This window comes from Panthera pardus, unplaced genomic scaffold, assembly GCF_024362965.1.
Source record: "Panthera pardus isolate Hobbes unplaced genomic scaffold, ASM2436296v1 HiC_scaffold_6, whole genome shotgun sequence".
NCBI lineage: Eukaryota > Metazoa > Chordata > Mammalia > Carnivora > Felidae > Panthera > Panthera pardus.
The window spans coordinates 20,398,185-20,410,525 of NW_026526991.1; the positions used below are offsets into that span (position 1 = coordinate 20,398,185).

Consider the following 12,341-nt stretch of genomic DNA (forward strand, 5'->3'; position numbering starts at 1 on the left):
CCAGGCGCCCCTAGTTCCATATAAATTTTAAGACTGTTTGTTCTAGCTCTGTGAAGAATGCTGGTGCTCTTTTGATAGGGATTGCATTGAATACGTAGATTGCTTTGGGTAGTATCGACATTTTAGCAATATTTGTTCTTCCAATTCATGAGCATGGAATGTTTTTCCATTTTTTTTTTTGTCTTCAATTTCTTTCATAAGTTTTGTATAGTTTTGGGTGTATAGATTTTTTACTTCTTTGGTTAGGTTTATTCCTAGATATTTTGGTGCAATTGTAAAGGGGATCAATTCCTCAATCTTTCTGTTGCGTCATTATTGGTGTATAGAAATGCAACTGATTTCTGTGCATTGATTTTATATCCTGTGACTTTGCTGAATTCATGTATCAGTTCTGGCAGGTTTTCCACATAGAGTATCATGTTGTCTGTGGAGAGTGAACGTTTGACTTCCTCCTTGCTGGTTTGGATGCCTTTTATTTCTTTATGTTATCTGATTGCTGAGGCTAGGACTTCCAACACTATGTTGAATAACATCCTTTTTGAATGGACATCCTTGTCGTATTCCTGACTGTAGGGGAAAAGCTCTCAGTTTTTCCCCTTTGAGGATGATTTTAGCAGTGGGTCTTTCATATATGGCCTTTATGATCCTGAGGTATGATCCTTTTATCCCTACTTTCTTGAGGGTTTTTATCAAGAAACGATGCTGTATTTTGTCAAATGCTTTTTCTGCATCTGTTGAGAGGATCATGTGGTTCTGACCCTTTCTTTTATTAATATGATGTATCACATTGATTTGTGGATATTGAACCAGCCCTGCATCACAGGAATAAATCCCACTTGATTATGCTGAATAATTCTTTTAATGTATTGTTGGATCTGATTTGCTAGTATCTCGTTGAGAATTTTTGCATATGATCATTACTTTAAATTTTGTATCAGGCATATTACTTATTTCTCTTTTGCTTAGATCTGTTGTAATTTTGTCCTATTCTTTCGTTTGGGACCTATTTCTCTGTCTCCTCATTTTGTCCACCTCACCGTGTCTGTTTCTGTGTGTTAAGAAGGTCAGATACATACATCTTCTGCTCTTCAGAGTAGAAGACATCTGAAGAAGAGGTCCTGTAGTGACCTCCAGTGCAATGTCTCCTGTTCATCAGAACCTGGCTCTTCAAAGGAGTCTCCTATGTGTGTTGCTTGCATCCTGCTATTGAATCTGAATCGCTTTTCCTTTCACTCCAGACATCTGCACTGACTCTCTGCCTGTGATGGACTGTGCTTGCTCTCTGTGATACTAGTGAGCCCCAGGCAGGCTGGCTTTGAGGGGCTGTGACAGCAGAAGGGCTCAGGTGCTGGGTGGCACTGTTAGCAAGATTTGCACTGAGCCACTAGTCCTGCTCTATTCCTCACAGCCCAGTGGCCACTGGGGGCATGAAATGCAGCAACTGTAGTGGCCAGCGGTCTGCAGCATCTTCTCCTGCAGTGGCTGGGTGCAGCATCTATGCTCCTAGTGTCTATGTGCACAATGGCTGGGTAAGAAGTATGGCAACTGTGGCGTGTCACATCTGTGCATACAGTAGCTGGGTAGGGTGTGCGGGCTTTAGCAAGATTTGCACTGAGCCCAGGGCCAAGGCCAGCAGGCTTGGAGTCCTCAGGGAGAACTCATGGGCAGGCACACTGCTAACAGGTTGAATAGCAAGTGTCTGTTCATTGTTGCCTCCCACACGTGGCTCTGTGTTCATGCTGAGGGGTGGGGGAGGAAAATGTCACCTGCCAGCTACTTTGTTCCCCTTCCCCCAACATGCTCCCAAATCAATATAAACAGAGCTCCTTCCCATTGTGTAAGCTGTTGTTTCTATGTTACTTCTCCTTGGACTACCGTTTCTTTAAGGGTGGAGACTGGCTATCACTCCCCCTCCTGGCTTGCCCAGTGCTGAGTCAGCTGGCTTGTTTTTCTAGAGATTTTTAAAAATGTTTTCATTATTTTTGAGAGAGGGAGATCGAGTGCGAGTGGGGGACAGAGAGAGGAAGACACAGGATCTGAAGCAGGCTCCCAGAGTCTGACATGGGGCTCTAACCCACAAGTCTTGAGATCATGACCTGAGGTGAAATCTGATGCTCAACGGACTGGGCCACACAGGTACCCCTAAGTCAGCTGACTTTTAAAGTCCCCTGAAAGCAGGGAATTCAGTCCCTTCTAGTTTCCAAGGCCAGACATGGGAATTCATTTTCCCCATGTGGCCTCCCTGGTGCTTTCCCCTCAGCATGACTGCAGCCCCCTCCCTCCTGCAGGCAGATCCTAACCACTGTTTCTGCCCTTCCTAACCTCTCCAATGCAGCTTCTTATCTACATTTAGTTGTAGAGTTTGTTCTGACCGTCTTGGGATCACTCTCCAGTTTATTTACTTGGATGTGAGTGATAAATCTAGCTGTAAAGCTGGGATGAGGTGAGCTTAGGGTTCTCCTACTCCACCATCTTCCCAAGCTCCTCTCCAGCATGATACCAGTTTTTGTTTTTTCAAGATTGCTTCGGCTATTCAGTGTCTTGTGGTTCTGTACAAATTTTAGGATTGTTTGTTCTAGTTCTGTGAAAAATGCTGTCAGTATTTTGATAGGGATTGCATTAAGTCTGTAGATTGCTTTGGGTAGTATGGACATTTTAACAGTATTTGTTCTTCTAATGCATGAGAATTGCTAGTGATTCTTTATGTTAATTTTGTTTCCTACAACTTTACTGAATTCATTGACTAGATCTAACAATTTTTTAGTAATTGTAGTCAGTCTTTATAGATTTTCTCTATATAAAATCATCTGTAAACAGAGACAATTTTACTTCTTCCTTTGTATTTCTGATGTCTTTTATTTCTTACCTGATTGCTCTGGATAGGACTTCAATTACTGTGTTGAATAGGAATGGTCAGAGTAGTCACATTTGTTCTTGTTCTTAGAGGAAAAGCTTTTCAGCCTTTCACTATTGAATATGATATTAGCTGTGGGCTAGTCAAATGTGACCTTTATTATGTTGAAATATGTTCCTTCTATACCTAATTTGTTAGGAGTTATTATGAACAAATGTTGAATTTTGTCAAAAACTTGGTGTTACCTACTGATATAATCATATGCTTTTTTTCTTTCATTCGATTAATGTGATGTATCATATTTATTGAATTGTGTATGTTGAATCATCATTGCACCCAGAGATAAATCCCACCAGATCCTGGTGAATGATACTCTTAACGTGCTGCCGAATTCAGCTTGCTAGTATGTTCTTGAGAATGTTTGCATCTTATTCATTAGGGATATTGGCCTCTAGTTTTCTTTCCCTTATAGTGTCCCTTTTCTGATTTTGGTATCAGAGTAACCCTGACCTTGAAAAATGAGTTTTGAAGTCTTCCATCTTCTTTGATTTTTTTTGGAAAGATATGCGAAAGATTGGCATTAATTCTTGCTTAAATGTTTGGCAAAATATACCATTGAAGCCGTCGGGCCTGGAGCTTTTCTTCAGTGGGAAAATTTTGATTACTGGTTTAATCACCTTACTAGAAATTGTTCTGTTCACATTTTTTTTCTTCAAGTTTATTTATTTATTTTGAGTGAGACACAGAGTGCAAGCACAGAAAGGGCAGAGAGAGAGGGGGACATAGGATCCATAGGCTCCACACTGACAGCAGACAGCCTGATGCAGGGCTTGAACTCATGAACCCCAAGATCATGACCTGAGCAGAAGTCAGATGCTCAACTGACTGAGCCAGCCAGGTGGAGTCCCTAGTCTATTCAGATTTTCTATTTATTCCTGATTCAGTCTTGGTAAGTTGCATGTTTCTAGGAATTTTTTTCATTTATTCGAGGTATTCCAGTTTATTGGCATGTAATTTTTCTTAGTTGCCTCTTATGATCTTTGCATTTCTGTGGATTCAGTTGTAATGTCTCCTTTCTCATTTATAACTTTGCTGATTTGGGTCTTTTCTTTTTCCCTTGGTCAGCCTTGCTAAAAGTTTGTCAATTTTAACAAAACTAAGAGTTGATTTTATGAAAAGATAATCTTTTGAATTGTTTACTGTTCTCTTATTTCTATTCTAATCTTTATTATTTTGTTCCTCTGTTAACTTTGGGCTCAGTTTGTTCTTCTGTTTCTAGTTCCTTAGGGTGTAGAATTAGGTTATTTGAGGTATTTCTTGTTTATTAATGTAGGCATTTACTGTTGTGAACTTCCCTCTTAGAGCTGCTTTGCTGCATTCCGTAAATTCCAGTATGTTGTATTTCCACTTTCATTTGTCCCAAGATATTTTTAATTTCTTTTTTGATCCAGGTTGTTAAGGAGAGTGTTGTTTAATCTCTGTGCGTTCATGAATTTTCCAGTTTCCCTTTTTTATGGATGTGTAGTTTCATACCATTATGGACAAAGAGAATACTTGGTATGATTTCAGTCTTTCTGAACTTGCAAAGACTTATTGTGTAGTTTAACATAGGGTCTATCCTAGAAAAAGTTCCATGTGCATTTGAGAAGAATGTGTATTCTGGTATTGTCAGATAGATGTTCTCCATAGGTCTGTTATTCCATTTGGTCTATAGTGTTATTCAAATCTGCCATTTTCTTATTGATTTTCTGTCTGGATGATCTATCCATTATTGAAAGGGGTATTGAAGTCTCTAATTAGTATTGTATTGCCATTCATTTCTCCTTTTAACTCTATTACCTTTGATTTAAACTTTTTTTAATGTTTATTTTTGAGAGAGACAGAGACAGAACACAACTGGGTTAGGGGCAGAGAGAGAGAGGGAGGCACAGAATCCGAAGTAGGCTCCAGGCTCCGAGCTGTCAGCACAGAGCCTGATGTGGGGCTTGAACCCACGAGCTGTGAGATCATGACCTGAGCCGAAGTCGGACGCTCAACCAACTGAGCCACCTAGGTGCCCCTACATTACCTTTGGTTTATATGTTTAGGTGTTCTGATGCTGGGTGCAAATATTTACAATTATTATATTTTCTAGATGGGTTAACCCCTTTATTATTATATAATGACTCCTTTGCCTCCTTTTACCATTTTAGTTTAACACCTATTTTTTCTGATAAGTATAGGTACCTTTTGGGTTTTGTTTTGTTGGTTACCATTTAATTGAAATATCTTTTTCTTTCTCTTCAGTCAGTCTATGTGTGTCTTTTAGGCAGCATATAATTGGATTTTGTTTTTATTCAGCCATCCTGAATCAGGCATCCCACCAAGTTCCCTGGTCATGGCTCTGCAGATAAACAAAGCCACTGGTTCTGATTATTTCTTGGGCATTGCAGCTAGGAACTCAATTTTCCAAGATCTGACTGCTGGTTGTTGCAAGCTCCTCCCTGTCCTCCATCACAATCAGGTTCCCAGTGGTCAAGTTCTGCATGTTCCCCTGCAATTCCTGTGGGGCAAAATTAGAATGAGGACTGCTAAGAAGTGACCCACAATACTGGGGGTGCTGGATGTTCACACTGAGCTCTCTTTTCCCCCTGAAGAAACTGCAGGCTCAGAGGAGACCTCTTGGCATAGCACTGTACCAGCCTGGAAGAGGGGCAATCTGGTCAGCGAGTAGCTGCTCCTCTTACCCTTCTAATGTGGTCGTTTTTGGTCCCCATAGTACAGGGGGTGCTTCAGCATCACTGTTGCATTCTAAGTTTCTCTCTGTGGTCTTATCCATGAATGGTTGTTAGTTTTCTTCTTGTGAGGGGGAACAAAGAGAGGAACCTATGTCTCCAATTTGGTGATGTTATTCCTAACACTTGATTTCTTATTAAGTACATCAGAAATTCTCTTCTCTTTCTTTGCCTTCCTCCTCCCTACAAGCCTAAAGACATCTTAAGATATTCACCACATTTTCCTTGTACCCCAAACAGGGAATCAGGAATTGTGATTGACAGAAACACTTGGAATAGCAAAGGCAGGACACCACAGGCAGAAAGAAGTTTTGGTCATGGAGTTAAGTTCAGTTTATGCTCAGACCAGGGAGAAAGTTGCACTTAATAAATGTTTACTTCTTTATCCTGATCAGTGCCTTTGGTAATCCTCTACCTAGCTGTGACTGTTCATGGCCCATTCCAAACCCAAAGAGGGACTCACAATTCTTTGCCCCCACTGTTCTACCTGCCCCAAGGATTTATTGGGCCATGATGCTTGGGGTGGAGCTTCAGGCATACTGAACAAAAGTGACAAGCTGAGTCAGTATGGCAAGTTGTCTTATTGGAATCTCTTTGCATTTCATCTCTGGAGACTTTTCATGGAAATTCCTTTTCCCTGGGGCTGCTGTGAAAAAGTTCACAGACTTCTCAGCCAGTGATTGAAAAGAAAACTCTTTCAATGGCTTTTTGTCTCAGTTTCCATAAAGTGCATCTCCTTAGTTTAGGCCCTGCTAGGGTTAGGACTTCACTCCCAGGAACATCAGGTCATAGAGAAAACTAAGAAATGGTTGAAGTTCTACCCTGTCCAATGCCACTCTGACTGCTGGTACTATATAGGCTAAGAAAACACCTAAGGTCTTTGGGAATCAACTGGCTTACGTGAATACATATCTAAACTAGGACAGTGTTTGATGGACCTGGTAATGGGAGCATTTCATCTCCTTAACTCACATAGGCAAGATGATAACATAGTTCAAGGGCAGGTTCTGCTCTCTTTAGAAAAGAGTAACCACAACAGGCATTGTTTAGAAAACTTTTTTTTTTTTTTAAACAGATGTATGGCCTCTTCCAAAGATTAGCAGACCAAACTAATCAGGGCAATTAAAACATCATACGTAAGTGTCATTGGCTATATTTCATATTTCCTCAACAAAGTTATGTCAATGACATTTTCCAAGTTCTTCTGAGACATATCTAATTAGTTGGCTTGATATTCTAAAAAAGTAGCCTAGAAACAAGATGGAAAAAAAAATGTACTCTGTCTGAAGTGATTTCTCAGGAGTGTGTGGGAGTAATAAACCTTCCTTTAAAGATCTCACTCTAATTTCTCTTATTCTATGAGAAAAAAATGACAGAATTTCAGAAGACCCAACTGAAAATATTCCATGTGCATAAATTTATTTTAAATTTTATTGCATCACATTATACAAGCATTAAACATGGCTTCATGTTGATGACTATTTAAATGTGAAAATTTGTCATTCATGTCAGTACCCTTTGGCTATTTACAAGTAAGGAATTTCTATGTACTTTATATATCTCTGTATTTGTATGTACATATGTAAGAATACATGACTATACATATGTACACACAGAAATACATCTATGGCCATACACATAGCTATAGATATGTCATATATAATAATCTCCTCAGAAAGATCTGAAATTAAAAAAAAAAGAAAAAGTTGTAAACAGGGTCTTGTCTGTATCGTTCAGTGACGTGGAATTAGGACCATATAATGACATTCCAGGAATGTGTGTCCAGGTGTCTGAATACCCTTATTAGCCCAGTGTCTGTAAAATTCACATGGGGCAGAATGCAAAAAAGGTAGCAAACAGGCTGAAAAACAGGCCCAGTATACAAGTTCCCCTTGGTTTTAAAAACTTGAGAATGTAACTGCCCATGATGTGCATGCTTGCTTGGTCAAGAATGGTCTATGGATAGAGAGCAATTGTGTGCTGCAACGTGATTTCACAGCAGCATGATTTCCCAGGTAGTCCTTTAAGGGTGCTGACTCCCCTGCTGCTGCCAATGTCTGCGACATGCACTGCGGTTGCATTTTAGTCATTCACTTGAATGTGCTTTTGCACAGCTGGGAGAAGTAAACAGGCTTCAGGTCCTTGGCTTGGAAATGAACTGTTACCTAGAAAGAGGAAAGAAGGCATTGAAACCCCACGTACACACGATGGCTTAAGAACACGGTGTGCAATGGTTTATTTGTACTCACCATGAATCAAAGGCATTGAAAGAATTTGCAACCCCAAACTGAGTCAGGTATGGTATAAATATTATTGTGCCTGCTTTACAGATGAACAGACTGAGTCAGAAAGGCAGTCTGAAGCAAGGTGACATCCTGCCAACTGTTGGAGGAATAAGACAGACAAATACTATGCTTTCAAGCAAAAATTAGAAATGGCCTCTGGGGAGAAAGCAACCCACAATGATGAGGCCAGAAAAAACTCCCAATTGGTTACTAGCCTTATAGCCCAGTGCAGCCCCTAGAAGTGTAGGTAATGCCGCTTACCACACCTTGGTCTTGGCTACTGGAGCTCCTGGGAGCAATTCTCTTCACTAATGTCTGCCTCCTACCCTAAACAAAGCCATCTGGATAGTCAGCCATTTTCCTTTGAAGGCTGACCAGAGCCAGAGAAGAGGTGATCAGAATGGGGCTTGGAACAAATTCTAGAATCCCAGAGCGTTAAAACTGGATAGGCTCTTTTTTTATTTTTATTTTCTTTTTAAGTTCTTAAATTAAATTCTAGTTAGTTAACATACAGTGTAATATTAAAAACTGGATAGACTCTTAAAGTATTGTTCAGTCCAACTTCTTTACTTCTGTAAATGTGGAAATCAAATCCACATGAATATTCCATTCCAGGTCGTACAGAGAATGGAAAAGCCAGGTCTAGAATCTGGTGGAGCATAACACAACGTTTAACAATACAAATCCCGTGTAGTATTCTGTAGCACTTTATTGTTTCATACATGTCTCACATACATTGCCTTATTTGAGCTGCATGTTCTGTCAAATAAACAGGCTCAGAAAAAGTAGGCAATTTTCCCAAAGTCGCATAGTCAGACGGCAAATCTAGGAAATGGCAAAATTATTACGTTGCAAAAAATGTCTTACTTTTAGTGAAACCAAGACCTACTTTGGAATTGAGGGAGGGGCATTGTTCAATATCTATATACTATTATCCTTGTGGGCCTGGGGTCTGGGTGATTTCCTCCAAGTCCACCTTCATATCCAACTCAAAATAACCTCCTAGACTCTTAACACAGATCTGGGGCAACACAACTTCACTAGCTGAACAACAAATATCCCTGTAGATATTGTCTACATCGTAATCAATATGAAAAATGAAAAACATACTTTTTTTCCCCTGTATATCTCCTTTTTCTTTGGAGGCAAAATTTTGAAAAATGTTTTCAAAGTTAGTCTTCAAACAAGTGGAGGGGGAGAAATGAGGGTGAGGAAGGCAAAAGGAATGCTATAATATTAGATTTACAGAGTACCAAAACTGAGAGCTCATCTAATCATTTCATTTGTGAGGAAACTGAGGCCCAGAGGTGAACTGAGTTGTCCAAGGACACACAGCCAATAACTGACTTACCTGAGAGAAGGTCTCAGGAAAACTTTCTGATAAGATATGTGGAAACATTATGAAACTGTCTTACAATGCTTTTAGCCTTAATCCACATCCTTTATTCACTGAATTGCATTTAATGGGTGCCATGTGCTTAATGCTATGCTAACTAGTTGGAAGAATAAAATTACCATCCATAAAGATACCATTCCTAAAGATGCTTACAATTGTGCTGGGGAAGCCTGATAACTATTTGAAAATCATAAATAATACAGTTCAATATACAGGTCAATACATGTAGTAATGATGCAATAACCGGAGAAGTTTCTAAGAAGTGAGTCTCAGCAGGCTGATAAGTCTGGGGAAAACTTACTAGAGGGTATGGTGTGACATGGACCATCCTGGAAGGAAACAAGAAGTGGGTGATGGAGGGAGGGCCATCTTGGGTGAGATAAAAAGGTGACTTTAATATCCCCAAGGCAACAGGACTCTTTTCTGGTTAAAGAGAACTGCCAAACAGGAGTAGAAGGCAGAAAAGGTTTATTTCAGGGAATAATAAGGCCAACTCATAAAGACCTTGACTACCAGGCCAAGAGTGTCATGGAGGTAGAGAAGAGTTGCAGGAATTATGTGCAAATGGAAGATAAAGTTAAATTGTGCAATTAAGAAATAAGCTGGCTTGAGAAGCTTCTAAGGAGTTTGACTCATATCAGTAGAATGATGGCAAGCTTTGATTCAAGGAGTTTAAAGCACTAACTTCAACCCAAGGAGAGGTTTCAGACCATGAGCACACCTCTCACCTACCTGGTCATGGCCACTCGTTGTGGTGTGCTTTTCCATTTTTCTTCCTCTCCTTTCGTTCCTTCTGGAGACGCTCCAGTTCTGCTTCATACATCATCTCTTGAATCAAGTATTTCTCTCTTCTCATTCGATCCCTTAGATCTTTTGGGAGGTCTGGGATCAGATATGAAATGAGGTGCTTTATACAAAACACGAGATGCTAAAAACATAAAGGAGAATACAACAAGTTAGGTTTATTGCCCATCCTTAGTGGAAAGAGCTCTGGGAATTGGTTCAAGAATGCCTCTCACTCCAGGGATGTGGAGCCTCTCAAGTGTTTGGAAAGTAGAATGAGGTCAAGGGAGGTGTGTGGAGGAAAGAAGACCATAGGGATAGGTGAGGACCGAACTTGGTCTGATGACACTTCATAGGGAATGAGAAAAGGAATAAGGAAAGAATGTGGAGAACCAGTGGTCAGAGAATGCAAAGGAGAGCCGGAAGTACATATACTGTGGAATCAGAAAACCTAGGGTTGAATCTTGGCTCTGTAGCTTTTATTACTTAAGAGCTGTTTGTTTAGCTGAGAATAAGTCACTCTGAGCTTCAATTTACTCATGTGTAAGATGGGCATTATTGTGAAAATTATAAGAAAATGTTGCAAATACAAATTGCTAAATTTGCTTTGCAAAATTTTAATTGTAAGAATTATCAGTAGGCCTAAGGGAAGTGATCATTTCAGGAAGAAACTTTTTTCTGGTAAACTGCCACAAATTCTTTACCTGACTTACTAATAGCTGAAACTCTAGAATCACTGTCATTTCTATTTGCCTATATGAGGATTATCAGTAAAGTACCAGATGATAATTTAAAGGCTTTCATAATTCTAAAGTATTAAAAACTTTAAAGAGGGACTGAGTCATTGATAAGTGAATTCCCAGGGAAGAACAACTTGTCTTCTCTTAGTTTCCTGGAGTGAAGAAAAAAACAAATGAAAAAGAGGTATAGGAAACTTCCAGTCCAAGTCAAGAGGCAGTCTTGGTTTTTCTTTAATCTGGCTTTTAACATATATAAATGGGTATCAAATTTCCACTTATAAGTATAGTCATAGAAATACAAATGATTTGGGGCATCTGGGTGGCTCAGTCGGTTAAGTGTCTGACTTCGGCTCAGGTCATGATCTCACCATTTATGAGTTCGAGCCCCATGTTGGGCTTTGTGCTGACAGCTCAGAGCCTGGAGTCTGCTTCAGATTCTGTGTCTCCCTCTCTCTCTCTGCCCCTCAGTCCAAGTAATGAATACTTATTTGTGTCTTAAATATAATGTCATGATGACACACAACCAGAGGCTACCACTTGTATAATACCCAGTTCAATGTTTTCCAGACTATAGTCTTTGAACACCTACATCAGGAAGAATCATCTTGGAGAGCTTGTGAAAAGCAAATTACAGACCTGATGTATCTGAATCTCTGTGAGTAGTGATAATAAAACCTACAATTTTCCTAAAGTTGAAGAACAATGGCCCTAGAGTATTAGGACTAATGATTTCTGGTTTATCCATTAACAATCAACAATGGACTTTCAATTATTTCTTGAACAACTCAAGGTAAAAAAGATTTAAAAAAGAGGCTATATAATATTACTCTAATACTTCTGGACATATGTAATCACATTGAAAGTTCTCACAGTTGCATTTATGCATTATTCTCAGTTACTTCATTAATGGCAAAGGTAGTAAAGGAATTGGTTAAGAGAAGATACCTCAAACACAATGATAAAAGCCAATCGAGCTGCTAGGACGTGCCAGAACTGCAGTGTGTAGCCATAGGGCACCAGTGAATGAGGAGGGTCACGGTAGTCTCGGTATCTATAAATATATAGGAGAATGAATGTTACATTCCAAGCTATGATTTTCCTGACTCCCATATCTCATCCATTCCCACTATGTAGTCCTCATTCATGACAGATGGTTTAAAAAGTTTCTCTCTTCTAGACATTTGTCACTTTACTTGTCCATCCTTTCTTCTTCTGGTAAAAGAATATCTCCTCTCCTCTGGGAAATTATCCATGTGGGTTAGGCAGGGTTCACCCCCTACCCTGACTCCAGCTCAAAAGATGATCAGTGAGAATCTTCACCAGGACTTCTGCTAGAATGGTCATTGAGCGAATTATCGCTACGTCCACAGAGGGTAAAAGCCTGGAGCTGCTGCTGGCTATCACAGACTATGTGGAGAGAGCTTCTTTGAGAATGGTAATTTGAACAACTCAGAGCCAGGAGAGAGGCATTGTGTTGGTTGACACTGCTGGAGGCTTGAGATTTAGCCA

General features: G+C 39.8%; 1 protein-coding gene across 6 annotated transcripts in view; it reads right to left on the reverse strand.

The window, feature by feature from the left end:
• Positions 1-7,030: 7,030 nt before the first annotated feature.
• The window catches only part of ANO4 (anoctamin 4), a 418,329-nt gene continuing 413,018 nt past the window's right edge, over positions 7,031-12,341 (reverse strand). For all 6 annotated transcript variants that reach the window (XM_053894722.1, XM_053894723.1, XM_053894720.1 and 3 more), the window contains 3 exons: positions 11,778-11,883; positions 10,042-10,237; positions 7,031-7,793 (listed from right to left, as the gene is read on the reverse strand). In XM_053894722.1, coding sequence (XP_053750697.1) covers positions 10,046-10,237; positions 11,778-11,883 — 298 coding nt within the window. In that variant the 3' untranslated portion in view covers positions 7,031-7,793; positions 10,042-10,045. The remainder of the gene's footprint in view (positions 7,794-10,041; positions 10,238-11,777; positions 11,884-12,341) is intronic.